At 39.2% G+C, this 23,164-nt stretch overlaps 1 protein-coding gene across 3 annotated transcripts in view; it reads left to right on the forward strand.

Annotated features, from left to right (window-relative positions):
- aass (aminoadipate-semialdehyde synthase) overlaps nucleotides 1-6,419 on the forward strand; it is a 47,010-nt gene extending 40,591 nt beyond the window's left edge. For all 3 annotated transcript variants that reach the window (XM_072386457.1, XM_072386458.1, XM_072386459.1), the window contains exons 22-24: nucleotides 4,286-4,374; nucleotides 4,462-4,638; nucleotides 5,100-6,419. In XM_072386457.1, the coding sequence (XP_072242558.1) occupies nucleotides 4,286-4,374; nucleotides 4,462-4,638; nucleotides 5,100-5,218 (385 nt within the window). In that variant the 3' untranslated portion in view covers nucleotides 5,219-6,419. The remainder of the gene's footprint in view (nucleotides 1-4,285; nucleotides 4,375-4,461; nucleotides 4,639-5,099) is intronic.
- The last annotated feature ends 16,745 nt before the right edge of the window (nucleotides 6,420-23,164 follow it).

Consider the following 23,164-nt stretch of genomic DNA (forward strand, 5'->3'; position numbering starts at 1 on the left):
TCCTTAAATAAAAAGGTTTTCAGCTGCTTCTTAAAGGGGAACTCCGATATTTTTAAACCTAGACCGTATTTCTGGCATGAAATACGTTTATCTACTCACCGAGAACAGTTTGGCGAAAGTCGGCATCCTTTGGAAGATGTTTAGATTCCTCAAGATCCATATAACTGAGTGAGCGGGGCTTAGACGATGCAGCCTCTAAATAAGGCATTATCTGTCTTTGTGTCACTCATATTTTCAGACAACTGAATGAATGAACGCGTATTATTGCACTGTTAGTTCATAGCTGCTGTGTTGTTGTTATTGGCGGCTATCGGGGGGCTTATAGGGGGGGGGGGGGGGGGGGGGGGGGCTTTCACACTCGTCTACTGGGAATGGAAAAAATGGAAATGTTTTGTGGAAAAGTTTATCATTCTTTGGGGATTGGATGCTTGTGAAAATGTATATGAATGAATGAATTCTACAAACACGGGCTGAACCTTATAAACAAGTTGAACTAAATGTGTGAAGAAAGACGGAAGGAAAAAGAATGCTGATGAACTGCCGGCCAATGCTGGCCCAGAGGAGAGATTTAAATCGCTCTGCGCATCATGCAAAGTGAGACTTAGTGTACACACAACATGAATGAAGTAAAAGCCTTAATGGAAACCGAGGGGAATGTTGAAAAGGTGAATGAGTCTGTTGCCTTGTTTCAGAGATCACTTGAAGATTTCAATGAGATTCACGAATGAGTCCAAACGTATTTGTCTGAGGACGAAAAGGAAAAAGAGAGAATTGATTGGTATGAACCAAAAATGTCCATATTTGCGGATTTTCTTAAGGATGTGGAAAAGTGGAAAACTTCTCAAACAGCTCCTCGCGCTTTGGATCTCAGGACAGCATTTCCGACGTTTCAAAGAGGTCACGAGTCTCAAAACGTTCAGAAGCAGCATCAACCATTTCTTCTGTTGTCTCCGCCCGTCTATAAGTTGCCTAAGAAAAGAGCTGCTCTGCTGGCCTGGGCAGCAGCTCTGGAAAGGAAGCATGCCTTTGAATCTCAAAATGAACAACAGCTACCAACACATGTACCACTAGCCCAACATGGGGATGGCATGAATGAATATTTGGAAACTTACCATGAGAACACAGAGCCAAAAGCAAATTCAGAAACATCTCCAGTTCAACTTGCTAAGCTTGGAGCAATTCCCAAAACACCACTTCAAAGATACTTTAACGAACAATCCATAACTAATAACAAGCTCTGCACCACAAAATAAAAATAACATAACACACGTTTCTCTACCACAGCATGGTACTACTGTTCAGAGTTCTCCACAAACAGCAACAGGTGCTGGGATTAACATGACAAACAATGATGACAATTTCTTGACTGTAATGCAGAAACAAAATGATGTTGCTGATTTATTGATTTTACAGCATAAACAAGTATCACTTCCTGCACGTGAAATTCCAGTTGTTGATGGAAACCCTCTTAATTATCAAATTTTTATGAGGGCATTTCAGCATAACATTGAGGAGAAAACAAATAACTGCCAAGACATGTTATATTACCTAGAGCAACCTAGAGCGGGACCCTGCCAGGAGCTGATCCGTAGCTGCCTTCATATGGATTCTGTAGCAGGCTTTGCGGAGGCTAAGAGACTGTTAAAGGTTAATTTTGGAAATGAAATAAAGATTGCAAATCCTGATATGGCTAAAGCTCTGAACTGGAACAATATAAAGCAAGAGGATGGAAAAGCACTGCAAAGTTATGCACTTTTCTTGAGGTGAAGGTGCATCACTCAATAATGTACTCCGACAGGGCCCAGACTTGGCTAACTCTCTGATGGGTGTCCTGCTCAGATTCTGGCACGAGCCAATTGAATTTATGGCAGATATTGAGAGCATGTTTCACCAGGTCCGGGTTCACAAAGACTACAGAAACTTGCTCAGATTCCTATGGTGGCCAGAGGGAGACACAAGCCAGGAACTGGAGGAATATAGGATGACAGTCCATCTGTTTGGCGCTGTATCTTCTCCAATCTGTGCAAATTTTGCACTACAAAAAACTGCAGAGGATAACAACAGCACATTTAATAGGGAAGTGTCTGACACAGACAAATTTAATTTCTATGTTGATGATTGTCTCAAGACAGTTCCAACAGAGAAGCAAGCAATAAGCCTTGTTAAGAACCTCAGACGAATGTGCACCCTCTGAGTATTCAAGCTGACCAAGTAGGTTAATAATAGTCGTACAATGCCAATACAGGCATCCATCCCTGATGACGACAGAGCAAAACAAATTAGAAACTTGGTTCTTGACAGAGAGAAGCTGCCTAACGATAGAGCATTAGGACTGTACTAGGACATAGAGAATGATGTATACAGCTTTCGTGTCACTGTTAACAACAAAAGCCACACCAGAAGAAACATACTTTCCATTGTTAGCTCTGTGTATGATCCTCTTGGATTTCTTGCCCCTTTTGTACTGAAAGCTACAACAACTTTGTAAAGCTAAGTACGGATGGGATGGAGCGATTCCTGCGGAATTGTTGCAACAGTGGCTCAAGGATCTGGATGAGCTGGACAGATTCCAAATTAACAGATGTGTGAAACCAAGAAATTCTGACCAAGTAAAAACTACATAACTTTTGTGATGCAAGTGAACAAGGTTATGGAACTTCAAGTTACCTAAGGTTCACAAATGACTCTGAAGAGGTACATGTTGCATTTGTGATGGGAAAATTAAGAGTAACTCCACTCAAAACAACAACTAACAACCAAGACTGGAACTCACTGCTGCCACACTGGCTTCACGGATAGACAGAACGCTTCACTCAGAACTTAAAATTGAACTCCAAGAATCCAATTTCTGGAGTGACAGCCAGTCTGTTCTAAAATATCTTCAAAATAAAGCACGGATCCATAACTTGTCAAAGGTCAGTCATTGGAGGTTCATAGATTCCAAACTCAAGCCGGCTGATAATGCATCTCGATGACTGAGCATTGAACCCTTTTTCAGTTTCAAGAGATGGCTTTAAGGACCAGAGTTTCTGGAAAAATTACACAGTTTAATGTATAACATTTATTTGTGAATAATGCAATGAAATGCAAATAGGTGGGTTGGCGGTGGAAAGTGCTGAGTTCCTTGTGTTCTCCCTCCATAGACGGAGCTCCGTCAGTGGTGACACAATTTTGCTCATATCCGAGTCACTCTTTCCAAAAAACTTTTTCTGTTAATTAAAGATGATTTTGCCTGTTGTATGCCCTGTCAGAGAAAGCAAACACAGTAGCTCCTCCCGAAAACGTCTTTCCATCAAAGAGTGCAAAACCAGACAACTGTTCCATATCTGATCACTGGATGAATCTAGTGCCGGTGATATTGCTTCTGATTTTTTTCAAATCAGTAAGTAGCCTGTAAAAACAACTCTTCTTGTTGCCATGTTAGCTGGCATCAGTTCCACAACTGTGTACTTGTTTCTGACTGAAAACTTCAGCAACCACGTCGTCTGCAGACTTTTTAATCAACTCAGCATTCGCAAAAGGCTTCTTAGCGTTTGCAAGGTGAAGGGAAACCAGCAGCAAAGCAGCTCTTGCCCAGTCTTGTGCTGAAGTCTATTTACAGATAGAGTGCTTGTATGATGCTACCATGCTTGCTATCCTCTCTTTGCAGTTATCTGAATTTGCAGGGTTAGTTAACATGAAAACTGACTGCATGCATAGTGATGAAATGCCTCTTCACATTATCACTTTGCAGACAGCTATGGTCTGCGTGCAAATCAAGCATGTGGGTTTAGCGTTTGCATGGTGCAGTGAAATAAAATAAAACAGATAAGTTCAGTCAAATGTGAACTAATGATTTTCCTAGGGGCCAGGCATTTGGCTGTTGCAGGCTGGACTTGACCTGCAGGCCGCCATTTGGGGTTCGCCGATGTAAAATTCTTGATGAACACACTGTGTACAGCCATCTGAATGCCATTTGCAATGAGTGAAAGGGGATGATTGAAGTACTTCTTACATTAGTAAAATGTTCGGGACAAAGGTGGAGCAGAGAGGGCAGAGTACAGATACTTAAATTTTAAAGCTACTGGAAATATGTGCTAGATTCAAATACATTTTATCCATTAGTTCAATTCATGCAATCATGAACAAGTTGACAGTACATTTGTTTGAAGTGAAACAAATGTGAAAACATTTGAACACCCTGTCTAAACTTTTTTTTTTTTTTTTTATACGCATTTTATTTGATTAAATATGGTATTGTAAGGGCTATTTTATTATTGTTATAATTTTTATTTTTTCTCTGCAGGTTTGATATGCTAAGTGATGAGTTAGTGCCCCATGCAGACAGCAATCTAGCTGCTCTTGCAAAGCATCTGGAAGCCAAACTCTCATTTGGTGAGCTGACTGTATTAACACTGACTTGATGAATGCAAGCACTAAAGTAAATAATGCGTAAACTAATCACCTCTCCCCTACGGTCAGATAAGGGAGAACGAGACATGATAATTATGAGAAATGATGTCGGGATTCGTCATCCAACGGGTGAGCTGGAGACTAAACACATCAGCTTGGTGGTTTACGGTGATCCCAACAGCTTCTCTGCCATGGCCAAGACTGTAGGATACCCAGCAGCCATTGCTGCTCGCATGGTCCTTGATGGTAAGTGATGCTATTATGTAAAATTATTCAGTTTCCCAAGCTTAATACAGAGTGTAATAAATGTGTAGACAACAAAGTCCAAAATCATCGCCATTTGTAGTTAATACAGGAGTATACCTGCTGGCACAAATCTAGGTTTAAATGCCATACCAGATAAATGTTACTGCAAAAAAAAATCTTAGCTCGATCTTAGATCTTTGGTCATGTCTGTTACAACCTTAACTAACCTTAATCATGGATTATTGAGTAATGGCTATCACACCCAGAAAGAAAAACGTAATGTCCAAGTACAAAAAAGTATTTGAAACTAATGAAAATTTGTCTGTCTGTGAATCTAACATGGATGTTTTAAGAGAGTTAGACGAAGAGGCCATAGAACAGAAAAATCTCAAGTTCTATTCGGTTTTGGTTCATCCACTGGAAAATTTTTTTTAACCTAAGTGCTTGTTTACTCTCTCAAGGGGAAGTCAGTACGAAGGGTCTGGTGGTCCCCATGATTAAGGAGATCTATAAGCCAGTGCTGGCCCGGCTGAAGAAGGAAGGACTGCACATCATATCAAAGAACACCCTGCAGGTGTAGAGCTGAGCCTTTAGAGATCAGAGAAGAGTCAGTAAATTATGTCCAAAAACTCAATAGTGAATAAAGTCCCATAGTGCTTTGTGCTTCTTCACCTTTATGTAAAAGGCTGACAAACTGTTTGCTGTTAATCTTGTTTTGAAATTAGCTTTTTGTTTTGCCAGTCTGACTGAAAAGATTAATATTATTGTTTTACATCACCAAACGTAGCAAATATGTGAATCTCCAAAAATGGCAGGTGTTAAAATGAACTTTAAGCTTTGTAATCTTTGAAGCTGATCTTCAGTAATTCGCTGTATAATAACACTATCATCAGTTTGGCTTGGTTCTTTCAAGTGGTTAACTGAAATAATTTATTCAAAGGCACTGACTGTTTCAAAGAAATATTCCATTATGACACTGTTTTAAAACTTTAACTAGTCAAATGCTGGAGTGGTGCTACACAGTCAGATTTTCATGGCAGAGAATCTGCTAAAGGCTGTTGTTGCCTTACATTGTCAAGTTGTGTAGCCTATGTTTGTTTATACTTTCAGACTCACACTACCGATGTATTAACAGAGCTGGAATATAGTAGACGCATTACTGCAACACATAAATATGGCATAGAAATTTTGTGTCCTACTGATTAGCATTATGGAAGAGGTCTCTGTAACACTGCTCACAGGACGCCTCCTAGTTGAAACAGGGAGGGTTTGTACACTTTTTTTTCTTTGTAATAAGTGGAGATTCTGTATTTTTATTTTTTTTTCATTATGATATTATTCATACATGTCCAATTTTGGTGTCAAGAATAGCTTGTACTGTCAGTCTGTGGAGCAAACGGGTCCAAACTGGTGTTCGCTCTCGCAGGAAAACAAAATCATCAATATGACTTTCCCCACAGTATGTGAGAATTACCTACAGCTGATTTAAATGATACCACTAATATCATTTTAAAGACCAAGGTTATGTTTATTTGCTTAACACCTACCCTGCTCTCTATGGGAAGCAGATGAGGTTTCCTAAAAGTTTCACCTGAAACCGGCAAGCACTGTCGTTCATCTTATTAATTCCATATAAAAGTAAGACACTCTAAATTCATTGTGCCAAATGTGCCAAGACAAATGTGTCTTGTTTAATTACATGTAGACTACTGGTCTGATATTGGATTGATACAAACTCAATGGCAGTTATGTAATTATTAAAAAACATCTAAAACTCTAAATGTGTTAGCAAATGTGTCATCTGAAGTATTGTTTTTGTGATCTCAATTTGGTAAGTTTACCATGACTGTAAACAACTGCCAGCTTATGTTGACTATTTATTTTATTTCTGAGTAGGGAGTTGTGACCCTTTAAATAGTTGAAATAGAAGAAAAAAAAAAACAGATATTTTAGATGTTGCCAAGATATATATTTTTTCATAAATATATATATATATATATATATATATATATATATATATATATATATATATATATGTGTGGTCACTTTAGATGTGTATGTGGGCCTTCTCAGGGTTTCAAACAGCAGTGCTCTATTTGGTATGTTATTTGATTTTTAAGTTTGAATGTGAATGTTCCAGTCAGATTGAAGGAGAAATATATCTATCTGTATAGATATATATATTTCTCTTTCAATCCGCCTAATCATATATACACACACACACATATATATACATATACGTGTGTACACATGAGAGAGAGAGGTATACTGAGATATATATTGTCTTCAACATCATCCAGTTTTTATTGTCATTTTGTTTTCTCACTGAGAGTTGACATTCATAACGAAGTCTCACGTTCATTTGTAAGGACAAGTTGACAGTATATTTTTTCTTTATAAAAATGTCATGGTTGCATAAATTGAGGTCCTTCTGTTAAGTAATTTCCGTTTGTGTCATCCTTTAATATCAACTCAAATGATAAAGGGGATTGAGGTGGTCCCTAAAGCTGCGAATTATGGAAGCGAATCATAACCATAATTCAAATTAAAATGCATTTGCAGAAATGCTTTTTCATTTTAAGAATGTGGCTGCATTATTTGATTCATAAATTAAATTAGTAATCAATCATCCTATTTGCATTTGAATTTTCTTCTTCAAGAGTGCTCAATCTTTCACTTAATTGAAATGAAAAAGAAATAGACATTTGAGATTTAATTTTGAAAATATGCCCCAGCAAATAGATGGACGTAAACCCCCGGTCCATGAATGAAGAGTGGACGTAACCGCCTGCCCGGTTTCTTAATGTCTGGGGGATTGAGGGTGAGTCAGCCCGGTTGGGACATAGAAGGGAGTGCCGCTGATTGTTTAGTTTGGGAGCCGCTGCTCTACGTTATAAAAGTTATTTTTAGTGTCAGTCACATCAACAATGATCAGGTTATAACTTTGGCACAAACATCAAATGGCAACAATTAAGTTTAGTTGTGAACACGGTCCCTTTACAAATAATAGTACTAAGGAGTCTGCTACATCAATCCGTTGCTTTGCATCCTCCGACGGATTGTCTGGTGGCCTACGCCGAACAGCTCCGCTATTTCCTTTATTTTTGAACCATTTAATAAATAACTTTCAATGGACTCGAACGGATGTTGATCGTTGGTCTTAATCTGTCAATTATATCTGTAATTATTTACAGCAAAAAAGAAGAAGAGTGAAATTAGATGTTTTTGCTACCTAAACGCAACAAAAACAACCTGTACACTCTATAGACAAACTGATGAAACAACTGTTTGTTTTCATTTGTTTAGCTTTGCAGGACCGAGTCAGGGTCTTTTCCTGCCCACTGCAATAGCTTACATAATGTGTAACGGGTGGTGTATGGACCCAATTGCAGTACAAAGGAGTCAGAAGACAGTGGTAAAAAGTTCAAGGCTTTACTGAAACTCTGGCAGACAGACAAACGGTTTAGAAACCGGCAAACAGGAATCAGGAGAGGAGAGGCAAAGTTCTTGGTCAGGGACAGAAGGCTGGGTCGAATTACCAGGAGGCAGACGAAGCAGGGAATCAGGGACAGGCGAGGTCGGTACCGGTAAAGCTGGCAGGAGAACGCTGGAAAGACTTGCATGGCAAAGACAATCTGGCAAAGGGTAGAGTGTGGAGCTGGTGACTATATGCTGGGCTGATTGCATGTGATGAGAGGCAGCTGTGTGCACAGGTGAGTGGAGTTAACTGATGATTGGATGACTAAACTGTGACATAATGACTCATTGCCATGAGAGATGATTATGCTTCATGTAGTGTAGTTACCACAATTAGTCTTATTTGTGAACTAATGTGACAAATTAGTTCTGTCCCTGACCAATGTGATTCCTTCGGGAATTAATAAAGAGAGTACCTACCTACTCATCCACCTCCCTTTCACAGCCTAATCTATTTAATCTAAATCTGTTTCATAAAAGTAGCGACAAATAGCTTGGATACATTATATTCTCTGCAGTAACCAGCTTCAGTGTATGTGTATGTGTTATTATTCCTGATTTAGTCTAGTTGACCTTTCTAAAATGCTTTTATACTATTAGCCACATTCACCCATTCACACAGTCTATGCAGTATTACAGGCTATGCACTGCTGTTTCTCTATCACACACTTAGACTGATGACATTTAGGCATTCAGCTAAATACTATGTTTTTTCATACAACATTGTCTTGAAGACATACAGGCATGTAAGATGTGTACTTCACTACATCTAGACTCAAATATCTCGTTGATTCTAACGATGAAGTTACTCTTGATCGCATTACTTTGGCTATAAATACTACAGTGAGGCATATTGGAGTTATTTTTTCATAGAATATGTCCTTTAATTCACTTAAAACAAGTCTCGAAGAACACCCTGTATGATATTGTCAAAATTAAAAGCGGTCAGCCTTAGCGGGATGCAGAAAAATAGTCTATGCATAGTCTGTAGCTATAGCTATACGTCATGAGTCTTGTTCACTCATTGGTTTCGACATTTTAGAAGGGATTTTTTATTTATTTATTCCCGCTGTCGGGAAGTTCTTAATTAATAATTATTAGGTTTCTCTGTATGTAAAGTGAGCTTGGATGACTTTGTTGTCTGTGGGTGCTAAGTGAAACTTAACAAGCGCAAATGCACATTACAGCCTACATAGAACCGCCCACCCCAAAAAGAAAAGAAAAAAAATATGACCATAATAATAAAAAATCGAACATTTGGTCACAGTTCCCTAAAGCAAGTGCAGAGAATCTATCATCCTGTGTGAATGTTTCTCCAAAGCCAGCTGCGAGATCACAAGGATGTTGGGAAAGATGGATGCAGAAACATTTTTAACAATTTTTCAAGAGATGATGATTCTTAGTTTACATTTCAGGAAAACAATTACTTTAACCGTAAAGCTAAACACTAAAGCAAAACGTGAACCTGGCACCACCAATTTACCTTCATTGAGCTTGAATATTTATGCCATAAGGATTTGAAGAAATTTACGAAAAGGATGGAAAAGACCCAGGAACATGGACTTGAGGCTTTCACTGCTGCCAAAAGTTGCTTTTTGATTTATCTTAAGGGGTAGTAGCATGGTTGATTGTGGAACCTTGACTTGGTGTTTCTGTGGGAAGTTTGCATACACTCACTGCATCCCTGAGCAAACAAAGAGAACTGTCCAGAAATAATTAAAGGGTAACATATGTCTTTCTTTTTATCTCTTAACCTGAAGGTCATGGTGTTTTTCTTTTTAATTTTTTATGCTTTTACAGACTAATTCAATTCAATTCAATTCAATTTTATTTATATAGCGCCAGATTACAACAATTGTCATCTCAAGGCACTTAAGTAATATAGTCCAATTCAAGCCAATTGGAATTCAATTCATTGTAATCATGATCCAATTAATTCTTATAGAGCCAATTCAAAAAATTTATATCCTAGCTAAGGAAACCAACAGATTGCACCGAAACGTGTCTTCAGTCCAATCTCCCGTCCTGAGCGTGCCTGTGGCAACTGTGGAAAGGAACGACTCCCTTTTAACAGGAAGAAACCTCTGGCAGAACCAGACTCAGGAAGGGTGGCCATCCGCCTCGACCAGCTGGGGTTTGAGAAGACAGAAAAGAGGGAAAAGAGGGGGGAAAAACACCATAACGCCATTCAAAGGATATCTGTTGGAACAGGGAAACATAGGTTAATAATCACAATAATGTCACATGTACATAAAATCAATTGTAAAATTAATCAGGGGGAAAAAGAGAGCAAAGTGAGGAAAGGTGTGACAGATGAGGTCCCCCAGCAGTCTAAGCCTATAGCAGCTTAACTATGGGATGTTTCAGGATTACCTGAGCCATCCCTAACTATAAGCTTTATCAAAAAGGAAAGTTTTAAGCCTAATCTTAAAAGTGGAAAGGGTGTCTGCTTCCCGGACATTTACTGGCAGCTTATTCCACAAGAGAGGGGCCTGATAACTGAAGGCTCTACCTCCCATTCTACTTTTAGAAACTCTGGGAACAACAAGTAAACCTGCAGTTTGGGAGCGAAGTGCTCTGTTAGGAAAATATCTTACAATTAGATCTTTAAGATATGATGGAGCTCGGTCATTAAGAGCTTTATATGTGAGAAGAAGAATCTTAAATTCTACTCTGAATTTAACAGGGAGCCAATGAAGAGAAGCTAAAACTGGAGAAACATGATCTCTCCTGTTAGTTCTCATCAGAACTCTGGCTGCAGCATTTTGGATCAGCTGGAGGCTTTTCAGAGAATATGTGGGACAGCCCAATAATAAGGAATTACAGTAGTCCAATCTTGAAGTAACAAATGCATGGACTAGTTTCTCTGCATCACCCTGAGATAGGATGTTCCTGATTTTAGCAATATTACGAAGGTGAAAGAAGGCAGTCCTAGAAACCAGTTTTATATGTGCGTCAAATGATAAATTCTGGTCAAAAATAACTCCAAGGTTCCTCACTGTAGAACTAGAAGCCAAGGAAATACCATCTAGAGTAACTATATAACTAGACAATTTCTCCCTGAAGCGCTCAGGTCCAAAGAGAACAACTTCAGTTTTGTCTGAATTTAAAAGCAGACAGTTCTGAGTCATCCAGGTCTTTATGTCTTTAAGACAGGCTTGTAGTCTGACCAACCTGTAGGTTTCATCTGGTTTCATAGATAAGTACAGCTGAGTATCATCAGCATAACAATGGAAATTTATGCCATGCTGTCTGATAATGTTACCTAATGGAAGCATGTATAAAGTAAAAAGAATCGGTCCAAGCACAGAACCCTGAGGAACTCCATGACTTACTCCAACGTGTGAGGAAGATTCTTCATTTACAAGAACAAACTGGAATCTATCAGATAAATATGACTTAAACCAGCCTAATGCAGTTCCTTTAATCCCAATAACATGTTCAAGTCTCTGTAACAGAATGCTGTGATCGATCGTATCAAATGCAGCACTGAGATCCAACAGGACAAGCACAGAAACAAGTCCGCTATCAGAAGCTAACAGGAGATCATTGGTAACTTTCACCAGTGCCGTTTCTGTGCTATGATGCACTCTGAATCCTGACTGAAACTCTTCAAACAGATTATTTCTATGTAAATGATCACAAAGTTGAGCTGCAACTATTTTTTCAAGAACTTTGGACAAAAAAGGGAGATTGGATATAGGTCGATAATTAGCCAACACTTCTGAATCAAGAGTAGGTTTTTTAAGTAAAGGTTTAATTACAGCAACCTTAAAAGTCTGAGGTACATATCCTATCAACAAAGACCGATTGATCAAATCCAAAATGGAAGTGTCAATTAAGGGGAAAACCTCCTTGAACAGTCTGGTTGGGATTGGGTCTAACATACAAGTTGATGGTTTAGAAGAGACTATTGCTGTTGTTAGCTCAGAAAGATCAACTGGACAGAAGCTGTCTAAATACAATTCAGGTTCGAAAGATACTTCTAAAGCTGCTCTACTTGATGATACATCAGTGATAATCATGGGAAGGATTCCATTAATCTTCTCTCTGATAGAAACAATTTTATTGATGAAGAATCTCATGAAATCATCACTGCTGAGAGTTAAAGGAATACATGGCTCAACAGAGCTCGGACTCTTTGTCAGCCTGGCAACAGTGCTGAAAAGAAACCTGGGATTATTCTTATTCTCTTCTATCAATAATGAGTAATAAGCAGTTCTAGCTTTACGAAGTGCTTTCTTATACGTTATTAAACTATCTTTCCAGACTAATTGAGACTCTTCTAAATTAGAGGAACGCCACTGTCTCTCTAGCTTTCTTGTCGTCTGCTTTAACGCACGCAGCTGTGAATTATACCAAGGAGCCAACCTCTTCTGACTGATTACCTTCCTTTTCAGAGGGGCAACATTGTCCAGTGTTGTACGCATTGAAGCTGTAGTGCTGTCAACAAGAGAGTCAAGTTCTACTGGAGTAAAATTTAGGTAGCCGTCCTCTGTCATATCAGCACATGGCAGTGAAGAAAAGGATGATGAAATCAACTCTTTAAATCTGGTTACAGCATTCTCTGACAGACACCTTCTATATGTAGAATTCTTCTCAGAAACCGTGTAGTCAAGTAATGTAAATTCAAAAGTTATTAAAAAATGGTCAGACAAGACAGGGTTATGAGGGAACACTGTTAACTGTTCACTCTCAATGCCATAAGTCAGCACAAGGTCAAGGGTATGATTAAGGCAGTGAGTAGGTCTGTGAACACTTTGAGAAAATCCAATAGAGTCTAATATAGAATTAAAGTTAATATTTAGGCTGTCATTTTCAACATCTACATGAATATTAAAGTCACCCACTACAATGACTTTATCTGTACTCAGCACTAACTGTGATAAAAACTCTGAGAATTCAGACAGAAACTCAGAATAAGGGCCAGGTGGACGATACACAACAACAAACACAAGAGGTTTTTGTGATTTCCACTTTGGGTGGGAAAAACTGAGAATCAGAGATTCAAAAGAGCTAAAACTAATCTTGGGTCTAGGACTGATTAGTAACCCTGATCTGAAGATAGCTGCCACTCCTCCTCCTCTACCTGTGGTTCTAGGAACATGAACATTTAAATAGTCAGAGGGAGTTGATTCATTAATGCTAACATGATCCTCCTGCTGCAGCCAGGTTTCTGTAAGACAAAATATATCAATATGATGATCACTAATCAAATCATTCACTAACAGAGACTTCAAAGGGAGAGATCTAATATTCAGCAAACCACATTTAATAGTTTGATGTTTTTGTTCAGTTAAAGTTTTTGTTTTAAATTTTTTTTGCACAAGAGGATTTGCTCCTTTTGTGTTTTTTGATTGAGGGGGGGGCAGCATCAGGTGGGAAGCCGCAGAGAAGTGTGTAAGACTACAACTCTGCATCCTGGTCTCAACCCTGGGATGTCATGTTTTTGGATGACTAATAAATTCGTCCATATTTCTAGAAATGAGAAGAGCTCCTTCCAAAGTGGGATGGATGCCGTCTCTCCTCATCAGACCAGGTTTTCTCCAGAAAGATTGCCAATTATCTATGTAGCCCACGTTGTTTGCTTGACACCATCTAGACAACCAGCGATTGAATGAGGACATGCGGCTAAACATGTCATCACTGGTCAGATTTGGCAGGGGTCCAGAGAAAACTACGGAGTCCGACATTGTTTTGGCAAAATTACACACCGATGCAACATTAATTTTAGTGACCTCCGATTGGCGTAACCGGGTGTCATTACCGCCGACGTGAATAACTATTTTACCGTATTTACGCTTATCCTTAGCCAGCAGTTTTAAATAGGATTCTATGTCGCCCGCTCTGGCCCCTGGAATGCATTTGACTATGGTCGCTGGTGTCTCTAATGCCACGTTTCTGACTATAGAGCTGCCAATTACCAGGGTTTTCTCCTCAGCGGGTGTGTCGCTGAGTGGGGAAAATCTATTAGAAACGTGGACAGGTTGATGGTGAACCACGGGCTTAACTTTAGGACTATGACTCCTCTTCCTGACAGTCACCCAGCCACTCTTAAGTCCCGGCTGCTCGGGATCTGCTCGGGGACGACTAACAGAGCTAGCTACGCTAGGTGGCTCCGCACTGACTAAAGGGGCCTGGCTCGCTATCGGGTGGTTTTCAACAGTGCAGAGCCGAGCTTCCAATTCAGATAACCTTGCCTCCAAAACTACAAAAAGACTACATTTGTTACATGTACCATTACCACTAAAGGAGGCAGAGGAGTAACTAAACATCTGACACACGGAGCAGGTGAAAGCAGGAGATAGAGGAAGAGAACTGGTAGCCATGCTAAGCTAGAGAACCAGACACACCGCTAAAAAGTGAAAAATAAAAACTAAAGATCTGTAAGAGTGAGCGTTAGAATATAACAAGTATGGGATAGAGTTAACTATGCAAGATGTGTAAATTATAGGGAGAAATAATGTGATTATTAGTAGTTCAAGAAGAGCGAGAACTGTCACAGTGCACACACAAAGCAACAGGAAGTGATGCAATACGTCTTACCGCAAAGCAAAGCCGTCAATTCCGTCCGTAATCTAGTGTATAGATGTTTGTTTTTTAAGTGTCTGCTGTAAAAATATCTGACATAAAGCATGGACAGTATCATCAGTGTCATCAATAGTGAATATTTTATCTGTCATGGGCTTTTTTCTACTAGAATTGAATATATTTTCACAAGGCTGTCATGACATACCCACCAGTCCACAATCCACAGTGTATTTTCTTCAAGTTGTGTTCCTACCACACAATTGGGAGTTTAAGTATGCTGGACTAGGAGTTTACTTAGAATATACTGCTGCCATTAGTTGCTCCAAATGCTCCTTGAATCAAAGTAGAATTACTTTAGACATCACATCTCCTGTCATGAACTAATTATTCTGAATCTAGAAAACAGTACACAAAAATTCTTTGTTTAGTTTTCTTTCAGAGCACTTAATTCACAATGTTCTAAGACATTATTGTGCAATATTTGCCTTAAATCTGTGGGAGGCAGTACAATTTTGGTATCATTCAGCAAAGTATGCAAAGTGTTGTCAATCCAACTCCTTGAATGATTTAATTATGATGGTTTCATTTCAGGCAACTGACAAGTAAATATAATTTTTAATCTACTTTTGCATTCAGTTGCTCTGCTGTTGCCTGGTCCACAATAGCTCTTTCTGCTTTTTAGAAGTAGTTCTGGTGTGTGATTCTCTGAGTTCTCTTTATTTTATTTGGTCTAATATATAGTTAGCAGCCAACAGGTTACCTTGACTATATACTTTATTACTTCAGCACTGTATTAGCAATACTTTATATTCCTATAAAAGATTAATTTTAATAACAGAACATACATGGAACTGATTACATATTCGGACAGCTTCTCGTTCTGGAACTAAGCTCTCATGTTAAAGAAAAAATAACAATCAGTGTTTTTGCTTCTGCTTGATTTAGAGGCAGCCATGCAAACTAGGCCACCAGGCAGGATATAATTGGGCATGTAATTATGAAAAGTCAGATATGCAAATTAAGTTGTGGATACAGCAGCAGGTCAAGATGATGTCTGGACACTTGACCTACTTTCTTTTCTGTAAAGGCGCATTTCTTGCAGAGTCTTAGCCGGGATTAACACATGGGATATTAATTGGAATAGTTCAGTTCAGGGATTAAAGCACGACTCCATAAAGGGAAAAAAATTATAATCCACAGGTCGAACACGACTATGTTTTATTAGAAATGGAAAAAAAGAACATCTTCATTTTCTGTATTTTCATGTCTTTCATTTATACCTCTATCCTGCTATGCTCACAGAAGGATGCTTTCTTCATCTTTTGTCTGTATGGTGTGACCTCTAACCTTCTTCTTTTCTGTTGTCTGTAAGACTGTTAATTGAGGAGCTGAGACACATTCTGCTCCTGTAAATTAACTTGGTAAAACATCAGCTGAAGGTCTGAAATTTACAACCCCAACTGCAAAATGTTTGGAATGCTGTTTAAAATGCAGATAAAAACAGAATGCAATGATTTAAAAAACGGTCTAAGACTGTCTTAAAGATTTTTATTATCTCCAAATAGAATTTCAAATTTGGATTAATATGACCACAGAACAGTTGTCCACTTTGCCATATTCCGTTTTAAATGAGCTTTAGCCCAGAAAAGATGGTGGCATTTCTGGATCATGCATATATAAAAATGGGAGAAAAGGACAGGGCATACTTCTATCAGCTCAGAAGGCTTAAGTCTTGAAGACCTTCGATGCTGTTTTGAGTGCTGACAGGAGATCGAGAAAATCAAAACTAACAGTTCACTCTCATTATTTTACGCCAACAACTCAAAACCTTCAATAATGCAATCAAACAGGCAAGAATTTCCCATTTAAAAAAAAACAATCCCAAATTCCTCTACTCCACCATTGATCTTTTAACAAAGTCATTTTAGCAGATCCCACAAAATAACAAGAGATACTCTCTGTGAGGACTTTACAGACCACTTCAGAAGTAAAATTAATGACATAAGATCCAGTCTTTTATCTCAACTGTTTTTAGCTCTCACCACACCTGGATCCTGAGGAAACACTGGAGAGTTTTGCTCTGGTTGATGCGAGGACACTTGGTCGAGTTTTCTCCCAGGTAAACCCTACAACCTGCCTTTTAGACCCAATTCCCACACCCTTTTTAAAAACATTTTATGCAGCTTTTAAACAGTGTGAATTTCTCTCTCCAGACGGGTGTCTTCCCCACCTCTTTTAAAACAGCAGTGGTGAAGCCCCTTCTGAAGAAGAACAATTTAGACCCAAACATTCTTAACATTTACCGGCCTGTATTTTTAAGTAAAATATTAGAAAAGCTGTTTTTTAACCAAATAAATTATTTTTTTAACATGAACAACATTTTAGAGAAGTATCTGGTTTTAGGATAAACCACAGTACTGAGACAGCCCTTTTAAAGATTTTAAATGATACCAGGTGCAACTTAGATAATCATAAACTCACAGTTCTGGTACTACTGGATCTTACCGCCACCTTCGATACAGTAGACCATCACATTTTATTAAACAGACTGAGGAACCTGGTCGGCCTCTCTGGTAATGTTTTTAACTGGTTTGTTTCTTACCTCATAGATCGATACTTCTTTTAAGTATGGATACATGTTCCTCAGGAACCCATGAGATCAAGTTTGGGGTTCCCCAGGGGTCAATTTGAGGTCCAATTCTTTTTAATCTTTACATGCTTCCCCTCAGGGATGTCATCGGGAGGCACGGCATCAGCTTTCATAATTATGCTGACGATACACAACTGTACATTGCTGTGTCTCCTGATGACGCAGGGCCACTTGATGCCCTTTTTAACTGCATTTTAGATATCAAGTCATGGATGGCAGCGAACTTCCTACAGTTCAACCAGGACAAAACAGAGGTCCTGAAGACCAGAGAGAGAAACAAAATTACAAAATCTTAAACCATCAAAAACTGTAAAAAAATGTGGCCGTGATTTTTGACTCTGAGCTTAGTTTTATTCCACATATCAAAAACATAACAAGATAGGTTTTTACCATCTTTAGAATATAGCCAGAGTCCGCCCGTTTCTCTCTCAAGCCAGCATGGAGGTGCTGATGCATGCTTTTATCTCTTGTCGTTTAGATTGCTGTAATGCCGTGCTCTCTCGTCTTCCAAAAAAGAGTATCTGTAATCTTCAACTTCTGCAGAATTCAGCACATTACACCAGTTTTAAAATCGCTCCATTGTCTCCCTGTATGCTGCAGGATCAATTTTAAGGTTCTTTTACTCATTTTTAGATGTCTTAACAGTCTTGGGCTTTCTTATTTATCTGACTTACTTTTACCATATCAACCCTCACAGACCCTGAGGTCTTTCGGCACTGGCCTTTAAACCATACCACATGTTCGATTGAAAACACACGGGTAGGCAGCTTTTAGTTATTATGGCCCCCGATTGTGGAACAGCCTGGACAAGCTGATCAGGAAAGCCAGCTGCGAAGGTGATGGAGGAGAGGAGGAGGATGACAGCCTCTCACCCCCTCCAAGAGGCACTCACTGCACTGCAGAGCTCCTTCATTGACATTCATTGCTCCACCCAAAGTGTGTGATCGACAGGTATCGCAGGTCATTCCTCCTTGCAGCTGTCAAGCTCCACTATGAACACAGCTCCCAAATGACAGGTCACATAATCTACAAAATTTAAAATTCATGGGATTAAGTTCATTGATAACTTCAATATCTTTTGGAACTGTAAGGAGCGTTTCAGACTTGATGGCATACATCCAAATCTAACTGGATGCAGATTACTTGGTTCACACTTACGTCATGCTGTTGGGACGGCAACTGTTCTTAAAGAAACAGCACCCCCAAATTTTTGTTTCATGGAAAAATGCTTAAATGGGAGGAAAGGTGGGGGAGAAGCTGCCTTATTTAAAGATACATTCCAGTGTAAAGAGATTTAATTTGGTGATTTCACTTCTTTTGAATATCTTAGTTTTATTTTAAAGGGTGTTTCTAAAATTCTCAGATCTCCACGATACTGTGAAAGTTTTATTGATGAATTTTCTGAATCATTGTCTGTTATCTCGACTGATTTTAACCATTTTATCTTGACCGGGGATTTTAACATTCACATAGATAATATGTCAGATGCTAATGCCAAAGAATTTTCTTCTGTGCTGGACATGTTTGCTTTGTAGCAACATGTAACAGAACCGACCTACCTTCGAGGTCACACTCTGGACCTGGTCATTTCTAAAGGTGTTGATATTTCTTCTATTGTGGTTATTGATTTGGCCTTGTCTGACCATTTCTATATTTTATTTGATTTACTGACTACTCAGAATGTTCAAACAACCAGCTTCTCAGTTAAGAGGAGGTACATTAATGAGGCCATAGCTATGTTACCAACAATGAGCGCACAGTCGGCTGACAGACTGCTGGACCTCACTGGCATCAGGCATTTTTCCCAAGTCACTAAAGACAGCTGCCAGTAAGCCACTCCTAAAGAAGAGAACTCTAGACGCCTCTGTGATTAACAACTGCAGACCTGTCTCTAACCTCTCTTTTATATCCAAGAATATTAAGAAAGTTGTATTTAACCAGCTCAATGACTTTCTGAATGAAAGTGGAAGTCTCTATAACTTTCAATCAGGCTTGCGACGTCATCACAGCACTGACATAGCTCTGGTCAATGTGTTAAACGACATTAGGTTGAATACTGATTCTGGTTATGTTTCAGTCCTGGTTTTGTTGGATCTCCGTGCTGCGTTTGATACTGTAGATCACAGAATCCTGTTGCACAGGCTGGACAACTGGGTTGGACTTTCTGGAGCGGTCCTTTACTGGTTCAGGTCCTATTTAGAAGGCCAGAGTTATTTTGTTACAATTGCCAGCTATGAATCTAAGCGAGTGGCCATGACTAGTGGAGTCCCCCAGGGGTCAATTCTTGGACCTCTTCTGTTTAACTTGTATATGCTCCCTTTGGGTCAGATATTGCAGAACTTTAACATCAATCATCACAGTTATGCAGACGATACACAATTTTATGTGTCTCTGTCACCAGACGACTGCAGCCCAGCAGACGTACTGTGCCAGTGTCTGGAGGAAATAAACTCCTGGATTAGAGAGAATTTTCTAAAATTAAATGAAGACAAAACTTAGATCATTCTGTTTGGTAGCAAAGAGAAGAGGGTCAGCATTGGTAAATACCTTGAGACTCGGGCCCTTACAATCACTGACCAAGTTCGTGACCTTGGAGTGTTGATAGACTCAGATCTGACTTTCAGCAGCCACATCAAAACTGTCACCAAGACAGTTTTTTACCAACTCAGAAACATCAACAGAATTAAAGGTTTTCTTTCCCAAAAAGACCAGGAGAAACTCATCCAAGCATTAATCTCCAGTAGACTCGATTACTGTAATGGTCTTTTAACTGGACTTCCCAAAAAGAGCATTAAACATCTGCAGCTCATCCAGAACGCTGCTGCTAGAGTTTTAACCAGGACTAAGAGATCTGAACACATCAAACCAGTTTTAAAATCTTTACACTGGCTTCCAGTCAGTCACAGAATAGATTTTAAAAGCCTACTGATGGTTTACAAATCCCAGAACGGTTTAGGCCCAAAATACATCTGTGATATGTTCAGAGAATATAAACCCAGCAGAGCTCTTAGATCCAAGGACTCAGGTCAGCTGGTCTAGTCCAGAGTCCAGACTAAACACGGAGAAGCAGCATTGAGCTGTTATGCTGCAAACAAGTGGAACAAACTGCCAGTGGAGATTAAACTGTCACCAAATCTAGACATTTTTAAATCCAGGTTAAAAACATTTCTTTTCTCATGTGTCTATGCATAGGTATCTTTTAACTTATCGAGACCGTTGCTTTCTTTTTATTCATTTTAATTAAATTTTAATTATTTTATTTCTTTCTATCTATATTCTTTTACGTATTTTTAATGATTTTTATGCTCCCTGCTGCAATGCTTTTATTTTATGTAAAGCACTTTGAATTGTTTTGTACATGAAATGTGCTATTCAAATAAATTTGACTTTGACTTTGACATTGGATGGTCGTCTGTAGGCTGGCTTTGGAAATCAAGGAGGAAAGAGAACAAGGAGACTTGATGGTGGAATAAGGAAAGTATTCAAAGGAAGAGGTTAGCAAAGTAAAAGTTGGATAGTCAGGGAGATGAAGAAAATAGCCTGGAGTACTGGGACGCAAAGTATTGGGAAACGTGCAGCAAAGAGAAAGGTGGCAAAGGTTCATAGTGAAGCTGGACACTAAGGAAGGTGAAAAGGACTATCATTCGACTAGACCAGTGTTTCTCAATTCCGGTCCTCATGACCCACTGCCCTGCATGTTTTCGATGTTTCCCTCCTCTGATCATTTGAATCAGGTGTGGTGGAGGAGGGAAACATCGAAAACATGCAGGGCAGTGGGTCACGAGGACCGGAATTGAGAAACACTGGACTAGACAGAGAGATCGAGCTGGAAAGGTTAGAGTAATTAAAGATAGAAATGGAAATGTGAAAACAAGTGAAGACAGTGTGTTGAGAAGATGGATGGAGTACTTTGAGGAGCCGATGAATGTAGAAAATGAGAAAGAGAGTAGGACAGATGGACGACAGTCAGTAAACCAAGAAGTGTTAAGGAGGAAGTGAGGGCAGCTATGAAAAGGATGAGGCAGTTGGTCCAGATGACATATCTGTGGAGGTATGGAGATGTCTAGAAGTGGGCAGTGGACTTTTTTGACCAGATTGTTCAACACAATTTTTGAGTGTGAGAGAATGCCTGAGAAGAAGTGTACTGTTACTGATTTTCAAGAACAAAGGTGATGTGCAGAGCTGTAGTAACTACAGATGGATAAAGCTAATGAGCCATTCCAAGAAGATATGGGAAAGATTTCTTGAAGCTCGTTTGGGAAGGGTGACGATCAGTGAGCTGCAGTATGGCTTCATGCCGAGAAATAGCATGACAGATGCGACGTTTGCTTTGTTGGGAGTATGGAGAAGGTCAGAAGGATCTAGATAAAACATATGATCGAGTGACAGAAACTGTGGTACTGTATGAGGAAGTCAGGCGCATCAGAGAATTATGTGAAGGTGGTGCAGTAGCTTTTGGGAATTTTACACCTTTTTACATTATTTTACTGTTTTAGTCTTTCATTTTTTAGCTCCAGTGTTCCCTCATGGGGGCCTACCACACTGGGAGCTGCTTTTGGTCCACTGATGGCGTTGCTGTCCTGTGCACTGTTCTGGCCCGGGTGGCTGGAGGACTCTGCATCTTGGTGTGGGGCCTCTTGTCTGCCCGGGTCGGGACTGTCTCTGTGGCGGCGCTCCCTGTGGTCGAAGAAGAAGAGGTCCATGTCTCTGTCTGATAGATGCAGTGGCTCTGTGTTTGTGTGTGTGTCTGTTTGTCTCTGTGTCTCTCTGGGTATTTATGGGGGTGAGTGGGTTGGTATGTTTTGTCATTGTTGTTTTTTGCCTCTGTGAGGCACTTTGTGTTGCTTTTAAAGTATGAAAGGTGCCATATAAATAAAATTTGATTTGATGTGTTAATCCAGCTGTTTCTTTTTTAGCACCACTACTTTTCCACCCTTTTATTACTCCTGTCCCAACCTTTTTGAGATGTGTTGCCGCAATCATATTCGTGGTGTTATTTTCATGAAATAATGGCCACATGTTTTGTTAGTCTTATTGAAAATAAATATTTTTTTGTGAGAATTATTTGTGTTCTGTTTTTATTTACGTTACATAATGTCTAAACGTTTTGGAACTGGAGATGTAAATGCATCTTGTTTTCTTTTACAGTATTTGATCATGCCTCGTCTCCAGGAGGATTAGATGAAAACTATAAAGCCAGAGAATTTTGTCTACAGAAGAATGACTTTTTATCTCTGAAAGCTTGTTGTGAAATACAGAGTCTCACAGGTACAGTTATTGTGGTCTTCACTGTGCATAATCATGGTCCCAAAAGAATGATTATCAGTAAGTTTAATCTACCACACAACCTAAGAAAATACAGATCCATTTAAATGTCCCGATTCAGACACAATTTACAGAGGAAATGATCTCTTTGCCTCACAGTGAAAGAGGTAATGTGAGTTAGTTGGCTCAGACTCCGATGCATTGCACAGTTGTCTCACTCATTTTGCTAAGCAGGCGCCAGCTTTGGGCTTAAATGTGAGCAAGTGTATTTCTGTAGGTTGAAATGCTTCCAACACACAGGGATGGTAGACATTAAACTAGGTAATATTCCATTGTCTTCTGAGCAACTAACAGTCGTAAATGTAACTATTAATTCAGCATCATGTAACAGAGTGCTTGAAAGTCTGGCTGAAAACTGAAGTAATAAATCAATCAAGGGATTAGTCAAAATGAAAAAAATGTATTGTTGTGGAATAGCCAAGTCAAAGACCATTTTTTAGTCCTGTTGATATATTGTGAGTGTCCCTGCAACCCTGAAAAAGATAAAGTGGGTATGAATGAATAGCGATATTTGAAAAAACATTTAAGCTGTCTGATAAGGCT

This window comes from Leuresthes tenuis, unplaced genomic scaffold (assembly GCF_036924035.1).
Source record: "Leuresthes tenuis unplaced genomic scaffold, fLeuTen1.0.hap1 SCAF_5, whole genome shotgun sequence".
Taxonomy (NCBI): domain Eukaryota; kingdom Metazoa; phylum Chordata; class Actinopteri; order Atheriniformes; family Atherinopsidae; genus Leuresthes; species Leuresthes tenuis.